This window comes from Aythya marila (assembly GCF_965140915.1).
Source record: "Aythya marila genome assembly, chromosome: 5".
In the NCBI taxonomy this organism is placed as follows: Eukaryota; Metazoa; Chordata; class Aves; order Anseriformes; family Anatidae; genus Aythya; species Aythya marila.
This window is the reverse complement of record NC_139046.1, coordinates 58,293,858-58,321,396: the sequence shown is the minus strand read 5'-3', so window position 1 is coordinate 58,321,396 and position 27,539 is coordinate 58,293,858. Positions and strand designations below refer to the sequence as shown.

General features: G+C 37.8%; 1 protein-coding gene across 3 annotated transcripts in view; it reads left to right on the top strand.

The window, feature by feature from the left end:
- The window catches only part of CSTF3 (cleavage stimulation factor subunit 3), a 49,031-nt gene that overhangs the window by 3,911 nt on the left and 17,581 nt on the right, over positions 1-27,539 (top strand). For 2 of the 3 annotated variants that reach the window (XM_082761041.1, XM_082761040.1), the window contains 2 exons: positions 5,262-5,363; positions 5,493-5,588. In XM_082761041.1, coding sequence (XP_082617167.1) covers positions 5,262-5,363; positions 5,493-5,588 — 198 coding nt within the window. Of the gene's footprint in view, positions 1-5,261; positions 5,364-5,492; positions 5,589-16,960; positions 17,135-27,539 lie in introns of those variants that run through there. The other variant, XM_082761042.1, reaches the window with a different exon arrangement.

Here is a 27,539-nt window from a genome sequence, read left to right as displayed (position 1 = left end):
GTCTCTTGAGGAAAGAATGGTAAACCTTATTAATCTAGAACTCTTGATTTGTACAGAGATAAGACATTCCAGATAATTGTTCATGGAAGTTTACCTGTAAAAGTATCCTTTGAAAAATTATTAGATTAATATGCTGGGTTACGTCTGCTAATAGTGACCCAATCTTAATGGGCAAAGATGCTTCCAAAATTGTGTTCACAGTTGAATTTCCGTAGTGGCCAAATAGAAGGCAAGGTATTATAAATAGATTCAAGACTTGCCCATGGGAAATACTTTCCATTTTGGTATCATTGTTTGTTGAATTCAGGAAAGGCTTTAGTTTCCATGGTTAAACAAGGCAATCTGGAGTTCGGTGTGGTCCTAGAGTAACTGCAGCTGGGTGTTTGCTCTGAACTGAGTAGCTTTTCCTGTCAGCAGTGAGTTAAGTTAGTAGGGGAAGTATGCTTGCTGGACACTGAGTATCTTGCTGTGTTTCCCCACTGAAACAATCGTTAGTACACAGAGTGCAGGAGGTCCAGCTCTGTGTTGTTTACTGTGCTAAAGTACAGGATGTGCAACAAGACAGGAACTAACAGCTTGCTATTTGCTCATATAGCCATAACGAAGTGTGAAGAAAAAGCTTAGGCTGGGCAAATGTGTAATTTAACCGAACTGGGAAACTTAACAATGTTTAAGGTGCATGTTTTTTCACTGCAAAAGATAATTTTGTGGAAGCGGGATGCTTTAAGCATTGGGATGCGTTATATGGTGTGAGCAGCTGAAAGAGAAGAAGGGTTTGGCTGGGTATTTTCTGACAGTTTGGAATCACGAAGGTTCGCTCTCAGAGGCCGGGGGAAACTCTTAGTTGATGCTTTTAGCAGGGGGGTATAAACCAAGAATTTTTCCTTGAAGGTGATTAAAAAGAACTTGTCGTAAAGACAAAGTCAATTCATGTGTTCTTGTTCCCTCTGACATATTTCATGAATTCAGATGTGGCTTTTGTACAATCGATTGATTTTGTTGGAAGAAACCTTTTATGCTCTTAGTATCTGTGAAACTAAGGATCCATTGCCGTTTATCTGCGTACAAATAATGAAAGCTGTGAATCAGACTAGATATTATGAATACAAATACTGACAGAGAGACAATTTTAAGTGCTAAAATGATGCAGTGACCTTAAGCGGGTTGTTTGTGGGATTGGAACCCAATCACATGGGATGTATACTGAACACAGTTATCAAAAGAAAAGGACAAAAAGTACTTTCCCAGTTTGAATGCAACAATTCTTTGCAGCATTTTTATCCAGGCGTTGAAGAACAGATAAGTTAGTATCCAATTTGGTAGTTTGTATGGTAGTTTACGCCGATGTAAGTTGGGACTCAGGTTCTGTATTTTTTTGAATTCCGTATTCTTCATCACATCTGATCCTGATAACAGGGAGCTGAGCCAATTAGAAAGCTGATTGCTTTCCTAATAGTTTTTCTATTTTTTTTCTGCTGATTTAACTCCCTGAACTGGCGTGTTACAGAATGAGGCAAGCTCAGGCACGTGCCTTAACCAGAGGAAGGGACTGAAAATGCTTATATAGGGGCAAGATTGTCAGTGGACAGCACCCTGTGGGTGAAGTATTTAAGGTGTAGCATACTGGCTCTTGTGCAGGTGATACAAATAGAAGTACATAATCACAGCTTGGGAGCATGTGACTTTTGATTAACAGCAGCTCTAAGCACAGAGTTAGTTAACATGCAGTTTTCAAGACTGTGATCTTTCTAGTTGTAGCTGGGCAAGGTTAAAAGTCGCAGCTCCCTGCTCCCCTTCACTGTGTGCTTACAGAAGTTAGTCCTCAGAGATTTTCACGTGTCACTGAATGCAGGTGTGTACTCACACCCAGCTCTGGCAAAGTGGTCCACACTGGAAAGCCTAAGCATCGATTTCTCTGGCATGTTGGGAATGATTAGGCATGAAAGTGAAAGGTAATGAGATCTTGTTTAGTTCAGTTATAACCTGAACACTGGTTTGCCTGCAATGTAGTTTGCTCTACATGTGGATGGCTCTTATAGGATATATTTTTTTTTAACCCAGGGAAAAGGAGAGGGAATGCTCACTGGCCTGAAGAGTTCGGGTATTTTCTTGCTGGTGATGTTAGATATAAACAATACCAAACAGTCCATCTTAAAACCATATCTCATTTATCAGTTCTGCAGAGCTCCTGTGTTTTTCTTCTGTTTGCATGGATAAATTTTCTGCTGATGCTAAATGAATACTTGCTAATTTAAGAAATTAGTCCTCCAACTTCTTTCAAATAAAAGAATCAGTGTTTTCTTACGCTTCCTACATGGATTAGGAGTCCTATATCACACATACAACACTATTGTAGGATTACGGGGATCATGCATCGTGTCAGCAGTTATTTTTGTAGTAGCTTAATTTATTGCAGCCATTCGGAGGTTATTGCCCTATATCTGCACGGGTGAAATTGACTTCCTGGAAGCCCTTAACTGTTTTGCAGCAGTGTCAGCTGAGTTCAGTGTGTCAGATGGAAAGGTTGGAGGTAATGCAGCTGAGCTACTGCTGAAAGAGTTGGGATGCACTACAATGCTCCATTCCACGTTTTCCTGTTTGGAAGTGCCTAGTTGCTGTAGAGCACCCTGTGCTTGAAGAAATGTTTCAATTGTTGTGTAGTGTAGAGCAATAAATTGTAGCCAGTGTTAATAGTACTCCTAAAAACTAGGCGTTTCTGTCTAATTGAATAATGAATAATCTATGCGTGCTTGAATATTTGAGAAGAATAGATTTCATTGAGCCAGAATACAATGAGGAGCAATGCTTACCACTGCTGTGGGGCAAATTTGAATTTAGTGTTTTACTGAATTTTTTTGGATCTACTGAACCCTACAGTTTCGGGTCATCTGTAAAGATAACATAAATTGTCTTTTAAGTTTGGAAAATTCAGATTCAGTGCTGTCTTTCATAAGTTGAAGTATGCTCATGCATGCATGTCATTTTGGAAAAAAATAATGTCACTAGTTCATTTCATGCTGTTTCACATCCTAGAGCTGTATTACTTCAACTACTGTATGTAGTATTGTCCAGTCAGCATTTCAATGGACTTAGAGATATAAAGATGTTCATATGGAGACTAATAAATTTCCTACTTTTGAACTGTCAAGTTTGAGCTAAATTTTTAAATGTAATTTGTTATGAAATTAATTTTACAAATTAATTTGCTGTGGGATGTGATACTTGCCTTCAAAGTTACACTGCTTTGCACCGAGCAATTACTCTAAGAATGACTCAGAGCTGAATTAAAAAGAATAGTGGTCTTCATACATAAACCCCTATAAAATGTTCTACTAATTTTTTCTTTTCCTTTCATACGACTGCTCTAACGCATCAGTGTAACGCTTCTCTAGCATTCTTGATCATTTGTCCATTCTATAAGTAAAAAAAAATACTAATGTGAAGTGATAAGGCAAATAACTTGATTTAGATTCTGCTAGGAGGACTGACAGGAAAATTAGTAGTGCTGAGAAATGTTCAAAATACGGTAACTTTCTGAATGATTAAAGTTGAATTATCATGTAGAACACAAGTAACTTCAGTGTAGTAGTATATCTGCAAAGGTTAACAAAACTGAAGTGGGGTGGAGGGAGGAAGAGGACCTGCTGAAAATAAAGTTAATATTCCTAGGTAGGGATATCTTACTTGCAGGCTCACTGCGTTTGCTATCTTCAGCTTTGTCTTGTTTTAAAAATCATTGTGTTGCACAATACTTTGCTGGCAGCTTATCTTCTTATAAGACTACTGCAATGGTTCTGTTTATTATTGCACTGAGGAATAAATGATTTTCCAGTAAAATCCATTAATAATACCGTGGGTTTTTACTCTTAGAATGTCTGGTCCTCAGAAGTGATGTGCAATAGCGATGCTTGTTCATTTCATGAGAAATCACAACTCTAGTGTTACACATGTCTAGTTGCCTTCTCTGTTTTTGTGTGTGATGAAACCTTTGATAGAGGTGAGCATTAGTTCTCTCTGTCCTGCTTACTGTTTATATAATCTTCAGAGCTATATATTGGCCTAGATCCAACAATAAGAAGTAAAATGACTTCCTTGAAATAATCTTATAGCAGCTGACAGTTTTTTTTAGTGTTTTGTACAGTAATAAGTCACCGTCCTCCTGTACGATACAGAATGGTGTATTGTAACAGTAAATACATAGGTAACTTGTAAAATTTCTCCATAAATATTTTATAGTAGTATTATAAATTCTTATTATTACTGCATGAGAGCAAAGCATGCTTGATCAGATGATTTGGACCTGCTAACAATTGCCTGAAAATAAGCCAAGTTCAGAACGTTCACAAAAAAAGAGTACACAAGTCAGAACAATATTTCACATTTAATTTAGAAAAAAAAAAAAGCTTTTTAGCATTTGGGGTTGTAATAAGCATGCGTTTAAAAGGCTTGAGTGGATGTGATCGTTAATTCTATTTTCATATACTTCATGCCAACAGTGTTAAATCTAGGGATTTTTTCTGGGAATCATAAAGCTATTTCCACAAAAACAACTTCAAAAGAAAATTTCAACCTATACTGCAAGAGTAGCTTTGTTAACAAGGTAACGTTCAATGTAGTACAGATTTCAGTATCAAAAAAAGGTTTTAAACTCAAATCTAAATGTCTCAGTGTAAAGAAAACATTTTATGGTAGGTAGTGTCAAAGCTATGGGAGGGCAACTTAGAACCTGCTGATTGAAAGATCAGGAAATGAACAGAAAAGGAATTGTGCTTAGATAGCATGTACGTGTTGCTGCTAGAACTGTCATCTCCTAGTTTTGTTGCTAAATCTTGTGATATAAAATATTTACTGTCTTGCCTATGCAGAATGATTCAAGCAGTAAACTGGATTTGTTTGGCTGAGGGCTGTAATACAAAAATCAGTCTGAATTTACTTAAGCCATCTTAAAAGTTTCAGGTCAGTACAACTGTTTGAAATTCATAGTGTGCTAAGTTTTCTGGCAAACCTGAGTTTGTTCTAGTGTTCTAAAATAATGTAGATTAGTCTAGCTTTTTGCTGGCTCACCAAATGTGTAGAGCCTGTGGTAAGAATACATTATCTTACTGAAACAACTTGCTTTTACAGATAAAATTACAATGAGCTTCAGCATAAAAATCTGACGTCTGTTGTCAGAGTGTTGTCATTAGCTGCACCTTATAGCTGGGATTGAATTTGTGAAAATCTACTTGTGATCTCTTATGTCTTCTCTCTAATTTTTCTAGGCTGCCGAATATGTCCCAGAAAAAGTGAAGAAAGCTGAAAAGAAATTAGAAGAGAATCCATATGACCTTGACGCTTGGAGCATTCTCATTCGAGAGGCACAGGTTTAGTGACATAGGATTACATTTCCTTATCTATGGTCCACTCACACTATTTGGTTCTGGAGTAAAATCAGCATATTCATTTACATAAATCATAATATTGTAAATGCTGTTTTGATTTTCAATTTTTAGAATCAACCTATAGACAAAGCACGGAAGACCTATGAACGCCTTGTTGCCCAGTTCCCCAGTTCTGGCAGATTCTGGAAACTGTACATTGAAGCAGAGGTTAATATTTTAACATTCTTTCTTATATAACATTTAATAGGAATTTAAGTTTACACTCTCATAAGCATAAATAAGATAGGCACATTCAATCTACAGACAGGGGGATTTAAAGTATACCTTGCATTTATTTTTGTAAAATAGGTACAAAGTAGTAATTAAAATGAATTCTTAAAGTATTGGGTCTTTTATGAGATGATGATTGTTGCATTATGGAATTGCAACAACATTAAAACAGTTTCACTGGTATTGGAGTGCTTTAGCCTTTTCTTTACTTGTCGTGTCAATTTATTGCCTCCTGTGTCATTTATTTAGAGGACATTTTTTATTCATACGTACAACGTTATTTGACTTTCTGTGGATGTTTGGATCTTTTAATATTTTTGCTTCCATAGGGAACTGAGTATTTCTGTGAGTAGTGTTTTCAGGGAGGGTGTGGGATGGGGATGGCTGAGTTCTGGATCAACAATGCTGGGAAAATGTGTTAGCACTACTCATTAGCTGCTAGAAATCCAATCAAAATTGGGATTATTCACGTAACTATAAAACTACAGTATTTTTGTACCCACTAAATGCACTGACCACTTAAACATACTTTAATGATGTGCTATGAAATATACTCTAGTATGGGTGTGTTTTTAAAATTTTCTTTATTTTATAACAATACACATACTTTTCATGGGCATCTTTTAGCTGCACATTTTTCTTGAGACAAGTCTTCTGAACAAGTGGTGGGGACCTGTGCTTCATAGATACGAAATGAGCTAGCTAAATTTTTTACTATTTGATGTGAAAATTGATAAGCAGCAATCTGAGTGGCAAAACTTTACTGTATAGTTATCATATTGTATTTCACATTAATTTAAGAATCAAAATGCATCCTGGCAGTAAATCCTTAAAGCTTATGAAATAAAACTGGGATTATGGGAACCTAACAGAGAATTTTATATTGCAGTTTGTAGGAAGATGTAATAGTACAACCTCAAATGAAAAATACTGAATGAAGTACCCTTGAGTTTACACAATTTCGTTTCTAATAGTTTGTAGTGGTTACTGGAATGATGGTGATTGGACATATTTGGGAGATTGTGAATGCACTAACACATACAGATGTGAATTTTTCCTTTTGGCACCCTACAGGCAAATTCATTAGCCTCTCGTACCCTTCAATGTTTGCTATAGAAGCTAGTCTTTAGAATCTAACCTAATTGGAGGATTACCCTAAAGTTGCCTGGGATTTGGTGGTTATTTAAAAGTTTTATCTTTCCCATGACTTAAATTTAAGAGGTGAATAAGACCACCTCAGAAAGTCTGTACTATGTATGGCATCACAGATCATTCAGCAGAAAGTATTGTTATCAGTGGAAGGTTCCTTGTCTCAGTCTGAGTCTTGAACCACAATCAGAGATGAATAGACAGACATTACTGCCCTTAATCAATACCTTTTAACTAATATATAAACTCATAGTATTTAGAAACACAAACAGTGGCAAAGCTTAAACAGTCTAGGATGTAATTCTTAAGTGCTTCTTCAAGGAGAGAAGATGAGCTTCTGCACAGCTGGTATGGTAACCAAGTAACACAAGGTAAACTTCAGAAGGAGACAGTTGGCAGTAAGATCTTGTGCATGCACGCGTGTGTGTGGGTGTCTGTCTGTAATTACACTTGAAATACAAGAGAAATGGAATACATGATTCTGTTAAAAAAAAAAAAAAGGAAAAATGTAAACTCTGGAGATCTGGTAGAGTTTACACTTGAAATGGGTTATGCTTAAAAGAAATGCAAGGGGTTATTTTTTGGAAACTTATCTGAGAAGAGAGAAACTCCTTTTTTAAACTAATTTTTTAAACTCCAGTTATGACTCGTATTTCCAACTTTTCTTCCCTGTTCTCAGTAATTCTTTCAGAACTGACTTAGTTACTGATACAACTCCTAATCAACGTGCTTATATCTGCCTGTTCAGTATATGTAACCATTTATAGCTGCAAGCCGAAATAACTTCCCGTTTCCAAATTCTTCAGTAAAAAATATATTCACACAATTGTACACTGTTGTCAGTGTTGTTTAAAGTTGTACATTGAATTCACTCTGACAGGACTGTACATATAAAGTGAAATGTTTTCTCAAGTGTTCTTATAACAGTATGAGCATAAGTTATTTTTTTCCAAGTCTACCTGACATAGCTAGAGGAATTGTTTTGAGGCTTTTCTCACAGCCTTAAGATGTACAAGAAATATATGGAAGGTACTTCCCGAAATCTTTTTTCTCTTGGAAACCCTAGCATTCTCCTGCTGCTATGAGGTTTTCCTTGGATACTTCAGAATTACAGGTCTTTCCAGTCTTGAGTTGGGAAAGTAAACTTGGGGTAAATCTGTGTTTATCGTTGCTTTTGATTCACTTTCACTGCTTCTGTATTTAAATCTGGAAACTGCTACATCTTCAGTTATCTCTGAGGTATGTTTCTCCTGATGTCAGAACAACCATATCACTTTCCTCTTTAACATGATAACTTGTTTCCTCTGGGTGTCACGGAAGGAGAGGAAGGTGAGGGCTGTTTCCTGCCAGGTTGTCTTTCACTGGATAGTTCTGTCCACTGAACTACACAAGTCTGAGATGAATATCATTACATAGTGATGTTCTATTATAGGAAGATGAGTTAGGGTAAAGGTTATGATTGTGGCCTCAAGAAAAATGATTTAGCCCTGTAACAGATGTTCTTTATAAAAATATTAGGAAATATTTAAATTTCCCTTTGTCTAACTTGAGGAATGTGTTCTTTTCAGTTACTTCCAATCTTATAGTTTATAAACAATGATTTTTACTTTATGAACAAAAACCGTTGCCATGCATACGTTGCTTCATTTTGTAGTGTGAAACTTAACAACTTAACTGCAGACCTTACTGCTGTGATTACTTTTTTTTTATGACAGTGTTACTCACTGTCTCTTTTATTTTGCTATATTACTTGGTTCCCTAGTGGAATATAGTGTAAAGCAGTGCTCAGCACTTAGTATATCATCTAATGTATTACCACTGATGTACAGACTGTGCTGAATTAGCTGAATACTTTGTGTTTCCATTTTGTATGCCAAGCACTGATTCTGGTCTCTGTTAAAGCTGGTTTGGCAGTCATTTGAACAGGGAAATTAACTGGGAAGAGCGCACTTGGACACTTTGCTATGTGGAACTTTAATATTAAAAGTTTGAATTTGTCAAAAGGAAATTTTGATTCTGAAATCTAAATTCTGAAATTTTGATTTATTTCTTCTGACATTCAGAGAAGCAGTTGCAGGACATAGAATTAGTAGAATTGGATCAAGTGTCTCCTGGCTCACAACATGTTGGGGTCATAGCATTTAAATGCATAAGGCTTATGAAAATAGAGTTAGAGTTAGAGTTTGGTTAGTGAATTAGACTGTAGTCTATTTTTATACATTTTAACAAGTAAAAGTATTTAACTATATATTTATCATCTCTTAAAACTTGGGAATTGGAGCAGTTATATTACTCCGGTTACTCAGACTGTTTTCTCTAGTTGCTTGAAGCACATTTTTCTCTTGACGCTTTTTCCATCAAAAACCAACTTCCAGAAAATTAGACTCAATTCACATATCAGGGCCTCTTTCACAATTTTAAAAACGATCATAAAAGTCGGTCCCACGTGTACCATAATGTTAAATTAATAGATCACATGATCTGGATTCTGTCCTGCTCTGCTGATTTGCTGTGCCTTTTTGGGTAAGTTATTTAACCTGTTTTTACAATTATTAAAACACGGATACCTACCTACCTCACAGGGTTGTTGTGAGGCTCACTTAATGATTAAAGTGCTTTTGGCATCTGGCTAAAAGGTACTGCAGAAATGTAAAAATAAATTATGTTCTAATACACCCTGTGATGCTGTAGGCCCAGCTGTCTGTTACTGTTTCCTCTGTCTCTTTGATTGTTTGACCAATCTTTTTGATACTGAAAGTCCTGTTAATTCCTTTCATACACTTGAAAGAACTTTCACTTTACTGGTGGTGTAGGTATGTCAGTAGTTCTGCAACAAGCATTTGACATCATTGCCTTTTTTTCTCTAGTTTCCCTTGAGAAATCACTAGGTTGACAATCCTTTCAAGCACATTTATTAAACTGTGTTCGTATGATTTCAACACTTTATGAATTTTTAGTTCCTGTCAGGTTAAATTGAAACTTTAATTGTCCTGAATGTTTCAGGCCAGTTCACACCACACCTTTTTTACCTTTTCTGTTGGGCATATTTCATTATATCTTGGTCACTTTGAACTGTTGTTAGTAGGCACTGAAAGTTTTCTATTATTAAAGATTTAAAAGTCATAAGCACAAGACAGTTGTGACAAATATCCCCACATCTAGAAACAATAAATACACAACTAGTAAGTTGCATGTAAAGTGTTTGGCTGTTAATATGTATTTTTCATCTTGCAATTTTTTTCAAGTAAGACCTCTGTGTTACTGCTTGTTCTAAACAAATGAAATTAGATACAATTGTTCAGATAATTTCTATTTGATATGAACATTTTGAATTTTAGATGTCTCAGTAACAGAACAGATGCTGTATGAGGGTTCAGATGGTGGGCCCAAGGCTTAGGGTTGATTGTTTTGCATTTCATCATATGCAATACATCAGTATCTTTAATTCGTGTATTTCACACTGGTGTGGATGCTAGTCAGAATGTATCATTTAACACACTTGTATATGAAAAATGTAAATAAAACCATTTAGAAAAATGATTGTTTTTGTTCAAAATGTTTGTGTTTCTTCAAAGCATTTTCTTCCCGTTTTACTTTAATCTGTTTCTGAGTTCAGAAAAAAATTATTACACTTCCAGAATGCTTCTGCTTGGGGAGAAATGGGAACTGACATCTGTCAGGATGGAGTGATCAGAATCATAGAAAAATAGACTTAGCTGAGATTCTGTTTAGTGGTTCATTCAGTTGAAAATATTGTATATATTGCTAGCCAATTTGTGTAAATTTCTTACAGAAAACATATCCCGTATCACTCCCCTCCTGCCCCCACCTCCCCTATTTTACCACAGTTCAGATAGAAAACTTCTGCTTTTGAGAAACTGTTGTACAGGTGCTCTGTACAAACATCCATAATGCACATTCTTGACTACCTCAGTCTGAGACTTTTAATCTTTTTTTTACAACTGTATTATTTATGATCTTTTCTTATTCATGTGTGGACTTGTTCCATTCCTGTTAATAAATGTTGTTCTGTCTGTGTGATTATTGTAGACTTGCACTAGAAATGAAATGCAACTCCTTCCCTGTCTTTTCTGCTCAATATGTAAATACAGGCACGTACACCTTGCATAGTTGCCATGGTCCTATAATGTGTAATATCAGAAAGCTATCCGCATCACTGATGTTAGTTTCAGGTGGTGTGGTACAATAGTAGTAGATTTCTAGATAACTTCTGTATTTAATCATAAAAATAACATCATGGGGAAGTATTAGGAGTTTTAATTTTGAAGTGGAAGTGATGCTTAATGAAGAGATTACTGTGAACCCTCTTCTATAGTGTGTTGCTGTTTTCACATGAATAAACATGGACTGCTTCTTGTTCTGTCGTATTCTTTCAATGTGGGGTGACAGAAGCATTGGAAATGTTAGTTATATAAAACACTCGTTCACAACACCTTTGAAGTCTCACTTCCAAGTGTAACGAAGACAGTGACAACTTTCCTCATTGTGTGCCTTCTTTTGTTCCGATCATGTGCTGATCCTTCTGCTGATGTTCTGAAAGGGGGGGGAGGAGTATGTGTGTGTCAGGTCAGACACAAATGCCAGCTTCTTTCCAAGGTCTGAACCTGAAAGAACTTATCGTAAATACGGAGCTTTTGTATGAACCACTTATTAGCTACAGATTGGTTATCTTCATCTGGATCGATGAAGGAGCTGTAATTTGAAGCAGCGTATTGTAATTTCTCATTCCTTTCTATATCTTTTCCAGCTTCCAGTTGTCAGCTGGTTGAGTTACTTGTTGATCTGTCTTCAGGTTTTGAGAAGCCCACTGGCTGGGAGGACGCTTTCTGCTAAACCATATCTGTTAGTGCTGCTGCATAAAACAAATCATTATTTGCTGCAGGATCTCTTTGCAGATTGTGAAAAGGCTGTTGAGTCACTGCTGCAATGAAACACAGTGGCTTCTCTTAACTAGCAACTTCTGTGAAGGCAATTCTTTCATTCTGTGGGCTGTTAGTATGCACTCTTAAAGAGTGTGCATTTTTTTTTTCCCCTTATTAGGGTATGCTTTTTCTCGATGCTGGTTCAATGTGACAAGTGTTCTACATCCAGTTCTGGAATTCTGCAATGAAGTGTTATGTAGTTAACACAACAAGCTTTGACGTTTTCTTACATAAAACAATTCAAAAGTGAGAAGAGATAATGTACATAGAATCCATTGGTACACAACTGTACCATTGTACACAAGGCATCCAGGTATTTCTTGTGGCGTATATTATACATGCAGTTATCTTCATATTAAAAGGTCTTATAAGGGATTGGAATTTGATTCATATTGGGGGTTAAAACTGGTTTGGTAATAATAAATGCTCCTAACAGATGTATGAGAGCATTTGCAGAGTTCAGTGGAACTATGCTGTCAGAAATGTTTCTGTCTAAGGGTAGGCATTTTAAGTAGAAAGATGCTCTTCTAATTTAATTCACGGACAGTTTTCAGTAATAGTATTACAGAGCAGAGTCCTGTTGCCTCCAGATATAAGACTTTTTAATAGAGCTTGCTTCTAACCTGAAGTATGAACATTGGATCAGGCTTTAGGTGTTTTGTCATAAAAGCAGGTTGTTCTGAGCCACCTGACAGGGCCCATGTGCTAGTATTATTTTTCACAAGTTCGAGTGAACACATTACTGATCACACATAAAGAAATATTTCTAGTAGATCTTTCAACCAAAGGTCTTTGTAGACAGACTGCTAGGCTAAAGACTTGCACAGTTCAAACGTGTTTGAACTTTCTCCAAAGGGAGGAAAGCTAGATTTATTGATATGCTGAGGAGTTGTAATAATTTTAGTCATACCTTCAACCTGACTCTGTTTCAGCAAGACAGGTATAGAGCTTGCAGATGTGTACCTGTATGGGCTTTATCATTATGAATTAATTCAAACTGTTCCTCTGAATCAACCCATTTGGAAAGTTCAGTAGCGTGATGCCATCTTGCCTTGTTAAACTCCTGTAATGTGACCACATAAAACTTTCTAATGAGGGCAGCTTCATCGCTTCAGATCCCCCATGGTTTGCACTACGTGAATGCATAAAATGGGGAATAAGTAGGAATAAGAAAGCAGTGCATGAATCCAGATAGAGCAGTGACTGCACATACTTGGAACTGTTAAGCCATGAGTACAGCAGAACAAACTCTTGCTGTAAACAGTCAGATACTTTTGTATTGGTTTATATAAGAGTGGGCATCAAATACATTCAAAAAATACTTTAATCATTCATTTGGACTAGAGGCATCTTGCAAAATGGTGCCTAGTTAAGTGATTTATTTCTTTGAGTCAAGACTAACAAAAGCATCAAATTCAGATACCATGTCTTATAGAGGTGCAGGCTTTCAATTGCTTTCCGAGTGTTTAAACATACTTTTTAGAAGCTCCTCAGAGATTAAAATGGGTTACATAGGCAAAAGTGAGGCAGCAGGTTTTTAGTGTGCTGTCCTGCAGATACGACATATATGGTGAAGTAACTTTGCTGTGCTCAGGGGAGCTACATTTATACAGAAAAACAAGTATATTTTAAATGTTTGTAGTGTGACCTACCAGTAAAAAGGGCAACCTGGCTGCAGCTGAGTCTTTGTTCCCTTTTCCTTAAGAAAAGGGAAGATGCTACATCAAAGAACAAAAATTCCTAAAGCTTTTTTTTCCTCATGCTCTATTTTTTTTTTCTTCTTGGAGGAAATGAAGTGTGTAATGGTTACAGTTGGTGGCATTTTACAGTGCGTATAAGGGTTCTGGTACAACTTCCTATTAAGTTCTCCTTTAATTTAGGAATTTAATTTAATGTGTAAGAAAATATGTATTAGTGTACTGCTTCTCACCCCTTCTCCCCCGAGCTGGGGAGAGCATACATACTCGATACTATTTTTCAAAATTATTTCAAATTGGCTTTGGAACTAGTAAGTGACTGGTCCTGGTTTAACACTGATACAATTCGTCTCAAATCTGCTTTCAGGATATCCGAAGGGCAGGCAACAAATGTATTTGGCTTCTCTCAAATTCTGCATCTGTAGAGCTTCTGTTAGGGGCTTGGTCCCCGGAATATACATGCATTATATATGTTAATTAACTAAATGATGGGTAGGATGAAACCAAAAAAAGCATACTTAATATATAATGAGCTGAAGTAGTAAAGTCACTATTTAAAATTCATGATCATTGATTATTTTAGCTTTTATGGCTAAATTAAACATGCTGTAGGCTCCATCTCTGTGGATTCCTCAGGAATCTATCAAACTATGTATGTATACATGCAAGGTTGTGTGACCAGGTGACCTCCAGAGATCCCTTCCAACCTAAGACATTTCAGTGATTTTCCCTTACATGGTTATGTGATGAGCTTGCACAGCGCAATTCATTTTCTTTTAAAATCATGCTAAATAGAAATCTGAGTGTATCAGTACAAATTGCCAACAGTTAATATACTTAGGTTTTTAAAATGCTTAACTTGTGTAACTTAGGAAAATAATTAGTGCATAATCTTAAAGTTGAATATATTTAGCATTACAAAAAACGTCAATTTTTTGTGTTACACAAAATACTGATTGAAACATGATGCTGAGTGTGAGTGGGGAAAAACTAAGCTACATTTCCTGCTCTACATTTTTTTCTTAAACTCTGCAGCTGAGTATAGGTCTTCCTTTTCCCATTTTGTGTCCCTCTCTATCAAAAAAAATATTTTTGTATGTTTTCATAGAGTTAGAAGTGCATTTACTGTTTAAAAAAAAGAAAAAAGACTCTTGCAGCGTGCCCTTGCAATGCACCCGTCAGATGACAAAGAAGTCCCAAGAATCCTTATGAAGAAAAGCTGTCTTTGGACAGTTGAGATGTTCTTTGTATTTAAGCAGCATGCTTCTATTTGCTGGGTTTGATGGGGAAGAAAGTGAGGAAGATTCCCTAAGAATGGAATAATAATTAGTATTTTTATTTACTTTTCTGAAATTTTCTTGACTTTATTTAACCTATATATGCAAAACTAATCTATGACAAACTTTTTTATATCCAAAATATTGCAGAAGAAGTCTGGTGCTCTTAACATCACATTATGCTTGTGCATCTTCATGGATGCTGATGTGTTTGTAACGTGTACCTCTTACAAATGCAATCCCATGTAGCAGCCTGTATCATGCAGGGTACGGGCTGTTGCATGAACAGTTCTGGAGTTGTTTTAAACTTGCCCTGAAATACTGCTGTGAAATCCCTGAAGTTTAGTTACTCTCTGCAGCTTGTTCTTTTGTACTGTATCAAGGATAATTAGAACATAAAATTCAGTTTATTTGTACCGTGCAGGAGTTTAAGGTACAAGAAACCCTTTCACTGATGTTTCTGTTCTGGAGAAAGGAGCAATACTAACATGAGGAGGTTTCCATCTACTGAAAGGTGGAGTGCACTTTTAATAATACAAAGGTAACGTAAGCTGAAGATGAGCTACAGTGTTTGGGCAAAAGTTTGCAGAAATTTGCTTTTGTAAAGCATCCTCCTCGAGGAATTTCAGCTTACAATTTCCTTCTCTCTTGGCTATGCTGATTGCCACCTCTCTACAGGTTTTCCATAGACAACACAGTAACAGCTGTAGTATAAGCATTACGCTTCAGAAGTCTGCCTGTATAACCCAATAGTGCTAACAAGTTCATACACAAAGAAACATTTCCTTCATGCTAAATTAGCAAGCCTTGTACGTAGAGCCCTGGGCTGTTTTAATTTTGCTAGGGGAAATCCAACATTCTTGTAGGCTGGCTGTGGCTTTAGGAATTGTAAATTCTGGCTGCTTGTCAAATTGTGCTAGAAATGCTTGCTTCATGGTGATGACAATACACCAAGTAACTGAAAGAAAGTACAATTTGCTTATATTGAAGAAATTCAGGTTTCAAATAGACAGGTCTTAAATAGGGATAAATCTTCAGAAATGCAAGTAGGTACTCCTGACAAATCTAGTGGCCACTTGCGCTTACATTACAGGAGTGTACTCTTAATATAGTTCCTGACACATGACTTTTTGGTCCTGTTACCCAAAACCATGCAAAATTGTTTTAAACAGAGCAGTGTCCCTCAACTCCTCCTCCAAAAACAACCAAAGAAAAGGAATTGTTGCCCTGCTAAGTGCGTGTTACTTGCCTGTTGCTGCCCACCAGCTATCATTCCTCAGGGAGATGTTATCAGTGCTTGTCCACGGGAGTGCAGCACGACAGTACGTAAGTAGGATGGGCAGTATAAGGAGTTGTTCAAAAGCTCAGAACTTCCCATGGTATTCGCCCTTGATGAAATTTCAGTGCTGGCAAGCCTGAGCAGGAGACTGACTGTGCTATTTGTTGTTAAAGGTTAAAACTTCATTTCTCCACTGTAAGTTGTGACTAAACACTACTTAAGTGTTGCATTTTTGTAAATTTGATTTAAGTTCAGTATTTTAAAATGTTATCCCCCACCCGCACTTCTTGTGCTTTAAAAATGGGTTTTAAAAGGGAAGTAGCATGGAATATTAAAGTTAGTTGACAATTTAATTGAGCAGAAGTATTTTCCTTGCACTAAGAGCAGATGGAGGTAAGTTTCTCTCTTCATAATGACACAGAGTTTCTGCTGTTCTTGCTGCTTGTCTTCGCTGTTAAAAAATCTAGTGCATAAGAAACCTCGCCTATTTAAAAAAAATAAATCTTAGATATTCATCAGTTTACTGGTGTTTTCTAAATTCAGTCTTCTCATCAGAAAGATTTTATGTTTTCTCACATTTCAGAAATACTAGGAATAAGGGCAGTCTGTGTCTTTTGCACTTATAAAACAGAAAAATACGTGCGTCTCTAAATCTGGCTTTGCTGTTTTTGTCAATCATTGGTCTGAACGCAATGAGGACCGCACTAATGAGTTGTTACCTGCGTGATGGGCTTTTAGCAGTCTGTCACTTCTGCAAAAACTTGATAGTTGAAATATTTCATTGCTCTTGGAGTGTGCTTCTGTACCTCCAACGTACAGAAATCTTGACTGAATGTTAGTATGCACCAACTATTTGAATTCAGCACTAAATCTGTATTTTGTTTTTCTCCCAGGCTGGCAGAGTTGCTAAAAACTCTGTAGATTATGGTTTTTCACCTGTGTGAGCGGGATTTTCTCTACAAACTATGTTCAAGGACAATTTGCTCAACTGCTGGCTGATTCAGTGTATCAGCGATTTCATAGTAATCCTTTGCCATGTGCTCAAATCTTCCGACTGGATTTTGGAGGATGCTGAATCGTTACGATGACGTACACCAAAATGAGTGCAAGCACCATCTTCCTCCAACACGAGGCTAAGGTTAGAGTGAGGGGAAATTCACCTCTTCTTTAGAACCCTGTCTGTCTTGCTGTGAGCTGTATCTTCTCAATCTGGGTAGTCTACATTATGTTTTAGTAGCGGTGCTCTGTTTTTTACTAAACCAAATATTTTCTGCCAGCAATACAATGATTGGTAAAGCTACTGTGTTAATTACATGTTATTTCTACGGATGGTGGTGGTTTGGTGTTCTTGGGTGCTTGATGTGCTTAGATCAGATCAGATGCTCCTCTCGGCATCCTGTTTTAACTGGCCAAATAAAACAAAGGACAGCTACCAAACTACCGTAATTCTGTATAAGGTGCGCATCTGTGCAGCAAATCGGATGCAAGCAATCAGCTGAGATTGTACGTGCTGGTTGTTAATTCAGTTTTTGAAACTGGCAGACATTTTGCATTCTCTAATGTGCATCCTATTCTGTACTTTGCTGCCCAGTCTTTGTCCAATACCACTATGTTAGCAGTTAAAGCAGAGTCCTCAGGGACTGGATCATATTTGCCAGGTGTTTGTCTACTGAAGAAGCTGGTTTTGTTTTGTTTTCCACAGAAGAGTTGAGAACTGCTTATTCTGGGTTTCTGAATTACCAATTATAGCGATAAACAAAACAAAACAAAAAACTCAATTTGAGGAACAGGAGAAGGAATAACAACCTGGCTGGGTCTCCTGTCTCTTACAGCAGCTTCCTAGACCGGTGCTACATGAACATCATCACTTCTCGTTTCCAGGGCCTAGGAGCAAACTAATTTTTAACTGTGACAAGCAATGGAAGAAATAAGTTGGTTAATATCAAATAGTTTGTTCCTGAAAAGGAACTTTAGTTATTCAGAGTGCTCTCTGGCAAGAGGGAGAGAACTACCAGCTGTATTTCTTTGGGCTGTGCAGGTGTATGTAAAAGCACCTCCCTTCCTCATCAGTAAGCAGGTGTTTCTTTCTAGCTTAGGGGTCAGGACTAACCTTTCTTTGGCAAGTCTATGCATTAATCTGTGCAAGTACTCATTTCAGATCCCTATTGGATCAAGGCACTGAAGTATTCTTTAGGATAAATAATGCAATATTTGTGTGTGTTTTAGTGTTACATAGCCTTATTTTCAAAAGGTGATAGTTGTCTTTTAAAAGTTGGCTTGCAGTCACATGCTCTCAGATAACCTCTTAAGTCTTTCAGTTCCCATCAACAAAAATCTCATATATCCTTGCAGCTGGTTACGTATATGTTTTAAGTGGGTTCATAAAAATATGCATCAATACTTGTGCCTCTTTGTCAAATAGATTTAGGCAGTACTCGTTTACAGGCAGACTACAGATTACATCATTTAATCTTGTCATCAGCTTTGAATTTGAAATACCTTCCACTTCATTTTATTCGTTCTTGTGTAGGCAGCTTATTTAGCTTGAGCAGATGACCCTGCCTTCTGGTATTTGTTCTCTGAGTTTGAGATGTGGAAAAATGGGAGGAGACTGGGACAGTGGTGGGAAGGCAGTTGTATTTCATCTGTCTTGCTAGGCCACGTGGGCTGTGTGTTTCTGTAGGGCTTTTGTAATGGGCTTTTGTATTTCATCTTTTCATAAGACATGAAATAAACTAAATGCACCTACCAGCTGTGGGTGAAATAGACATTAGAACATGACATTTTTATTTTATCAAAATCGGAAGTTAGAGCAGCGCTTCCCTCTGTTTATCTGATACTGATGAATTTCAAGTAGGAATAATGCAATGAATTTATAAAGACGGAAGAAAATCCCTCACATGAGGTGTGAGTTATTAAAGACTTCAGGCTAAAGGTCTAAAAAAAAAAACAACCAACAAGGTAATCTTACAGTAGAAATGTCACCTTGAATTTCTAAAGAGTGGGGGAATGTGTAATCTCTATTTTTATTTTTCTATTTGAGTTTTTCCTCTATGTATTCAATTACCTACCTGTAAGGTAGCTTAGTAAGTCAATCTAAGCATTAAGTTAAGCTCTTGTAGATATGCATAAATTTTTCTCTTTATCCTGTTTCATGAATAGTGTGACTCTTCCCACAGGCAGAAGCCTGCCAGGCTTAGCTTTAACCATTGAAGTCATCAAGTTGAAGTTTAAAAGAGGAAGAAGGGGAAGCTGCTTGAAAAACTTTAATCACACTGTGTTTAAGTGGAAAGAAAGCATAGGATTTAAATATTCTAGGGAAGTGTTTTTTATGCACTAAGTAGTATGATAAGCTGTCATAGTGAATAATTACACTCAAATATTTTAGAAACAGAGGTCGCAGAATAGTTGTGCAAAGTCGATCCACTTGGATCCAGTCTTTACCAAGAAGATTCCCATCATTCGTGGGGTTTAATATTAAGCAGTTTGTGATCAATCCAAGTAGATGCTGAGGAGACACTGCAGTAAAACTCATATGTTGAAAGAAACCATTAATTCTTAGCATTGAATGCTACTTCTGTAGTTAATTTTGTCTCTTACCAAAAGACAAAAATGTGGGCATTGACTTTTCCAATATGGTCATTCCTTTTTTAACATCGTAGAGAAGACCGTCCATTAACTATGACCGAGAATATGCAAACTCGTAGGGAACAGAGAAATTTCTTTTCTTTCTAACAGACACACAAAGGATTTTGACTGGGGCAGCTGCCTGTATTAGAAAAATGCAGTAATTCCCTGTGCTTTAATTAGAATATTACATTGCTGTAGAACAAAAATAGCTCCGTCATCAGGTTAATCTTACATTTCTGAGGCTAATAATTTCCCACTTTATTAAATGAAAAAAAATGTTGCTGCACGATTTCTTAGGAAATCCATGGGAAAGCCAGGGTTTAAACCCACATCCCTTCCTTACAACATTTTTGCAGTGTTGCAGCTCAGGTGTAGTTGGTGTGGTTTTAATAAGGTTGTAGTGTAACATGGTGCACGTCTTGTCAGCTCCAAATTCAGAAGATAAATGCAACAATGCAGCCAAGATGCTGAGAATTACTTGGGCATGAGCGTTATTCTCCACTATTAACTTTATCGTATCTGATTCTTATTTTCCTATGACAAGACAGCTGTCTTCTGTGGTCAAGCAGAGCCTCTAGGCATCTGTGGAGGCTTGTGGGCAATCTACTGGTTTTAACAACATTAGTCTCTGGGCCATTTTTGCAACAAATAATTGGAAAATTGCTCTCTCTGTTCCAACTGTGGAGACAAAATATTAAGAACAATTTGTCCTCTGCTGACAGGCCAGGCCAGTCCTGCACTAGCATTGTAACCGTAAGAAGATTATGTTGTATTACAATTACATTTTCTAGTACCACTCTCCTGCTTGAGAATCTTCCGTTCCTTTTCCTTGGATTGTCTTCAGTTTGAGGAAGGCCTTTTTTAGACTGCTTTCACTCTAAAAAATTAGAGGAATTGATGCGTGGTCTCTGAATGAATTTGGCCACTTCAATAGGGCAGTAGTCCTTTTGGGTCCTCAACATTGATAATTCTGACTACTAACCCTTTTTTCGGTTTGTGTAGACGCTATTTAAGGTAACTTTTTTCCCCTTCTATATGTATTGCTTTTTTAAGTACATATCCCAAAATCTCTTTTAAAAAAGTAAGGAATTCCAGCTTTTTCAGCTGTTTCATGAACGTATCTTAGATGGAGGACTATTGAAACTTTCCATACAAAAATTTGGATTATCTGGTAACTTCATTCTACAAAAAAAAAGTCATAAATTACAGTATGAAATTATTATAGTTGTCAAAACTGTCATTTTCTGTGTTTTTTTAAACGCAAGTGTATTTGAAAATAATGCATTAGAACTGCTTGTAGGCATGCAGTGAGCATAATAAGTCATCAAAGTACAGTCCTACCAGAGATCTTACTGCCACCCAAAATGTCCCTTTTTTCCCCAATTGTATCATCAAATTACATTTTTAAAAACTCATTTTCTTACTCAGATATTTTGAGGACATCCAAATCAAATATGGAACAATTATTTTTTAACGAGGTGCGTTATTGTCACGAACACTTAACTTCCAACAGTAGTCAAAAGCATCTAGATGATCTTAAATCAAGAGTCTGAAGGTAGATCTCAAGAGCTTTAAAGTGTGAGGTCTGTGTGATGAAACAAGCGGCTTTTAATTTTATTTCTACCAGGTAGTGATGTCTCAGGTACCTCTTAAGATAAGTTATCTGTCACAGCAGTCTGATCCCTGTATTGTTTTTAAGGTCTCAGTATCACAGGGAGTTTTGGGTTACTGGGTTAGTGCATCGCTAATGATGGCAGACTGCAGTTCGGCAACCTTGAGTAGGATGCCTGTAATATCAATAAACTAACTGGAAAAAAAAACAAGTGTTAGAGGAATGTGGATGTCCAGTTAATTGCCAGTGCAGAGAGACTGCTCATCATGTGTGGATGAGGTTAGATGATGAGTGTAATTTATCCAAGCTTACAAATTGGGCATCTCTACCTCATTGAGTTGGGCTGTGTCTTGGTTTTATGCTTACATCTTAATTTAACTTTTTAACGTCAGTGATCTGCTCAAAAGCTAAGACATCAGGTCCTTACCTTGCAGCATTTTGTCATGTTAATGGGTTAGCCATGGCTGCTGTTTGATTTTGAGTCCTGTAAATTTGTTTCTCTGACAGTGAAATCAATGCAAAATTAATACTAGGTGAACAAAGACCCATTGCTTTATGAAATAGCACATTTCATAATAACTGCAAAGGGTAGCTGTAGATCTGTTAGCCATCTGAAAACGCTTCCTATTGCTGTTGTAAAATACAAAGGACATGGAGAAATAGAAATGAGATGTAGAAGTGAATTCAAGTATGTAGGAAGAGCCAAAGTGCCTAAGTCAGGATGGAAGCAAGGCAGCTTGCAGGACTCTGAATGTGTGGTGACGTTCTCTACTGTGGCTTAAAGTGAGTATGAAATTAAAGAGGAAATTATAAGCCCCAGAGCATGTTTAAAATTGACTTTTTATTAAAAAAAAAAAAAAAAAGACAACAAAAAAATACAGACAGTCTAGGTATGAAGATGAATATGGCTAGAAAGGAATAGATAATGGGGAGGACTCTTACATGAAGAAAGTGCCTCGCTGTGGGACCACGATGCCAGTATGCTTCGTAAGGAATAGAGGCAGATACTGTTCCTAAAGATTTGTCTCTATATGGAAATTCAATTGCACTAAGGTGTGAACTAAAGCAGACTATCTGTTTAGAGGTAGCCTGAGCAGGGCGGGTTGGACCAAATGACCTCCAGCTGTTCCTTTTGACATCAACCATGCTGCAGTTCCACCAGTTTTCCGCTCACAGACAGGGAATTAGGCTTTCCAAGTCTTTAGTCGTACATTTTTTTATTGCTGTTTTACAGTTAGCTGGTAATGTGGAGGTCTGTCTAGGTTGATGCCTTTGAGAGGAAAAAGGGTTTCCTCTGACGGGCTTGCATGTACTTTGGCTAAATTGCTCCTGAAGGCTATGAAAGCTTTTGGGATCATGAGGGTGTGATGTCAAATTTCTTGTAATTAGTGAGCGAAAAACAACCTTGCCTATTCCTAGCTATCCATCCACCTCTCTAGCTCTGCCACTGTCCTCTCCCAGTCTCCTATTGCAATTTAGTTCCCTGAGGAAAAATGGTGTCATTCATTTACTGATGGTCATTCCTCTGGTAGACAGGGCCTTCCTTTGCTGTTTTTCCTGTCTTTAACAGAAAATGGTAATGTGGCCCTGAATTTTGCTATCGAAGGTCAACATCTTCACTAGCTGCCTGTTGTCTGTTGTCTTACCTAAGATATGAACTGGTAATTGGACTTCAAGAATTACGGGGCTTGTTCAGTGGCTTAAGCCACATTCTTAATTATTGTAATGTTGATTTATTCTTAAATACTATGAGAAAATTAAAAGTATATCTAAATATAAAGACATACATGATAGCTTATGATAGTTCACTATTTTGGGAATCAGACACGTACAATTCATAAAAGATGGTTGTGATCAGGAAACAGACTGCAAAATGGTGCTTTTTTGCTCTATGTTGTAGCCATCTACATGGCAGCTGTGGTGGCATCCTGTCAGGAGACAGGCCTTCAAAAGTTGCTATATGTAGTAGAGACAACTCTTAGATTTTGCTATAGTGCCATGGTTATGGAAACTCTAGAAATAGGACGTATAGTGGTAGGTGAAGACACTTCAGGTAGAATCATTTTAAGGAGCTTTTAGAATTGCATTTTAGGATAGACTTTCAAATTGAGGCACAACCACGTAAATGTGAGAAGTAACACTCCACTGGATGAAAATACTTGGCAAGTCATCTTACTACATTTTGAATAAATGAGTTTTTGAATACTCTGTGTACTATATCTCTTCTCTGCAGTCTTTACTAACAACAAGAAAAAAGCTGTATTTTCATAAGGAATATTAACACTCCCGATGAAAGTGCAGAAATACTGATTTTTTCAGTACATCTGATATAAATTGTAGCACAACTGTGCATTACAGAAATTACATCTGCGGTTGTGTGCTGATGGTTTTTAATAAAGGAGGTCATTGGCTTAGCCTTGGAATGCCTTGCAGAAATGAAGTGTGTGCTTTGTTCAGCATACATAAAAATAACTCTGATGTTACTGTCTGGGCAGTTATAATCCAGCCTCCTTGGGTTAATGTCCCCATGTGAGTGTGGTGTTACCCCTGTGTAACTCTTTACTTGTCCTGCTGACACGCTTACAGCATTTCACCTGCATTTCATGTACTCGGACAGAGCTGGGTTTGCCGTTTGCTAGGGTAACTGCTGGTATTTGACATGAAAACGTTTGTTGCGTGAAGTGTTCTCGCAGTTAGCCCACAGATTTGCTCTTCCGCTGACTGGAAGTGTCAGCAAACAACAAAAGACAATGTGTGGAAGATTGCAGCATGCTACACTCTCTCCATCCTTTCAGAGATTGTTTCCTTGAAGCACTCTGGGAAGTGTGAACTGCAGTATTTACTCGGCAAATAAAGTGAGAGCATCTCTCCAGCCAGCTCGAACCTGTATTTTGGAAACAGGTACAAAGGTACCTGATATAAAGTACCTGAATGTATTTTGTTAATCCTATACTTTGATACTAGTAAAGACACTAATTGTATCCCACCAGGCTTGACAGTATGTAGAAGGTTATTTAAAAGAAAAAAAATTGTGCCTTAACAATCGAGGCATTTAAAAAAAATAATAATAATGATGCTGACACATGTGGATTTGGTTGTGTTAAATTTGGTATAGGCTGATTTTCTCTCAAAATCGAACTTTTTAATTATATAATAACCTGTCATCTAACTGTGTGAATTAATATAGGCCTTTAACAGTGAGCTCCAGTTAATAAACAGAGGAAGGCTTCCCATACGTACATGTATGCTCTGGCTGTAATTTTGTGCACTGAAGCATAGGGCGTGTATATGTTCCTAAAAGAAACAAACATTAAAGATGTTGCATACATGTTATTATTTATAATGAAACCAGATTTCAGGAAATAGTTTTTAAAATAGCAGTCACTATGAGGGAAGTCCCCTGGAAGTTGATGCTGGTGCTGCTGTGGTGTTCTCTCCTCACCAGCTCATGCACTCTGCTGGCTGCACCCAGATGTTTTCTTCAGGCCACTCTTCCAAAAAAGTTGCTAAAGCCACGGGAGAGCAGTGCCTGGGAGGTGGGTAAGGCAGAGGGCAAGAGTGTTATTCCTCACAGAGGTGCAGCAGCATCGGGTTCAGCTGGAGACCACGAGTAAGGGGCATCAGATTTTATTTTTATTACCTACTTGGAGAGAGGGTTGGGCTTTAGGAGTAGCTGAGGCCTCTAAAAAATGAGCCATGGCAGAAGAAGCCATGCTGATCCTTAAGGACCATGTACTAACTTTACTTACAAGCTTGATTGAAACAAAGTGAAGTGCAGTGTAACTTATGGATTAAATTTTGCCCTTGAATGTTTATGAAGTTCATTACTGGGAAGTATGTAGTGTATTCTGGGGAGCAATTTTACCCTATTATTAAGAATTTGTCTGGTACAAAGCTGATACAGTGGTGACTTAACCATCCTATTGGATCATCAAATTTAAAAAGACTTTTTCAGCAAATAGTTGGAATTCCTTATTGTCACAGGCAGAGGAAGGCAAACTCAGATGTGTTTTACTACAGGAGCATCAGATTATAGCCAGACTATATCTTTTTATAGTCTTCAAGGATGGAAGGGGGATATTCTTATAGATAATAACTTTACCCTAGAATGTTGATATTCCTAAACTCATTCTGAAGTTGATGGACTCGTGAGGGACCTTTGTGAGGGTATCGCCTACCTTTTGGATTAAAATAATACTGGAGAGGAACAGAACATGAACACAGGCAGCGTTAGAAATCCAAGGACAATCTGTTGTAAAGATATATGGCTCCTTTTGTTCTGTTTTTACTAAAGAACAAAAATACAACATTCATGTTAATCCTTTAACGCTTGTCTGTATTTGATCACAGCCTGTTCCTGTGTCTGTAATAGGAAAAAACAAGAAAAGTAATAGACATGGTAGTGGGTCCTGGAGGCAGCATCCCCTTTCTGGTGCTCCGCCTGCCCCGTCACTGAGGCGTCCCTGTGCCGGGGCAGCCAGGATGCTTGCCTGGGAGCCAAGAAATGCAAACAAATTCCAGCAGGAGAAATCGCTGCTCTTCCCTCTGGCTTTGAAAACCCAAGTGAGGGACACCTAGCAAGCACTGGCAAGTGCTGCTTTTTTCTTTTCTTTTTCTCTTCTTTTTCTTTTTCTTTTTTCTCAATCTATCTTCAACCTCATAACTTCACTGGTACCAGGATTTCACTAACAATTAGATGTTGGAAATGGGTAACAACTACGTAACACTGGCGTAAGTCCAAAAAGTCCAAGTGTGGACAGCAGCTTTTCATGTATTTGGTAATTCATGTAGAAAATACTTTGTTCTTTGAGTTATAACACATGCAAATAAAGAGTATTATTTTTTTCTTAGCAAAAATATTTTAATTTTAAAGGTCTTGAGGTGCAAATCAGTTCATTGGAAGCACATGTAAGCTAATTGGTATTTCTCATGCTCTGTCTTTTGGTGGTGCTCGGTGATGGTGCTGCCACGCTAATAAAATCACTTTGGTAAACCATTGAGTGGGATTGCTCCACACTTACCTGATGTCATAAAATTACTGAGATCAGTCTGGGTCATTCATGTGGGGTTGTTGGTGGGCACTGGCTGGTAAAGGCAGGGAGATAAACAGGCAGGCAGCATCCTCGCCTTGCCAGCTGCAGCTGGGAGCTCTCCCTGGCAGAGTAGCTCGCAGCAGGCACGCAAAAGGTTTTTTCAGAGCTAGACTGAAGGGTAGGCTGTTTTGTCCTGTGTATTTACAGCTTTTTAATTTAAGCATATACAATTTCTTTTCACCTTCCGTGCCTTTGTCAGCGACAAAGACATGGAATAACTTTCAATAAAAAGTCAGTTTATTCTTTTTACTGGGGAGTTATTCCTTAAAAAAAAAAAAAAAGTTTCTGTTACTCCTATTGAAGATTTTGATTGAGTAAAGGAAGGGGGAAAACGTGCAGGCAGCTTCGCACTGTACTAGGCACGCAAAACAAAATCTGCTCTTTTCCATGAGGTGGCCAAGGACAAAAGGAGCGTGCAGGGGGTGGGACACGCCGATGAGAGCTCTTGCTCCTTATTGAGCTGAATCCTTTTTGTCATATTTTAAGACATGCTGGAGAACCTGACGTGCTACTGGCTGTCAAAAATGGATGAAGTGAAAATGGGAGGTGTCTTTTTTTTTTTTTTTGACTTTGCAGTGGAGGAGGAATTTCAAATACTAGCAGTTTTCCTTCAACTGAAGATAGGGTGGGGTCTGCCTCCTTCACTTGTGTCCACAGAAGTCTTCTGCCTAAGCAGTTATAAAAGTACCATAGTTGCTGGTTAGAGCCTGAAAAGCTGTGCTACCCTCACCAGGAGCTGCGAGGAAGCAGAAATGGGGCATGGGCCCGTCCCTCCACCTGACTCCTTCGAGCCGTCCTGTTGCAGAGCGCTGTCGTTTCTGCAGCCGGTCATTCCTATGGGCAGCTGTCTCCTAACCAAATAGCTTTTAGAAAAAAGTGTGTGAAAGCTGTGTGTTCAGTACGTGAGGTGACCAGGCCCAACTCCTGCAAAACTCCTGGGGTTTTGTCAGATCACTCAAACCTGGGCCTGGTGCTGCTCCAGCTTGGAGGCACTGCTGGCATGAGGTTCTACTTCGCAGTGCATGCCTATGACATCTCCCTGCAAAATTCACTTGGATTCCTGCATTTTTAATTGCTCTGGTTAGTGGGAGAGAGAAATGGGGATCCTGTTTTTGAAGGGCCTGGAGGCCGGGGTGTCGGCGAGAGCCGAGAGGCTGAGGGGAAGGGAGCCAGGAAGGGTCATGGTACGGTGAAGGTCGACCGTAGGC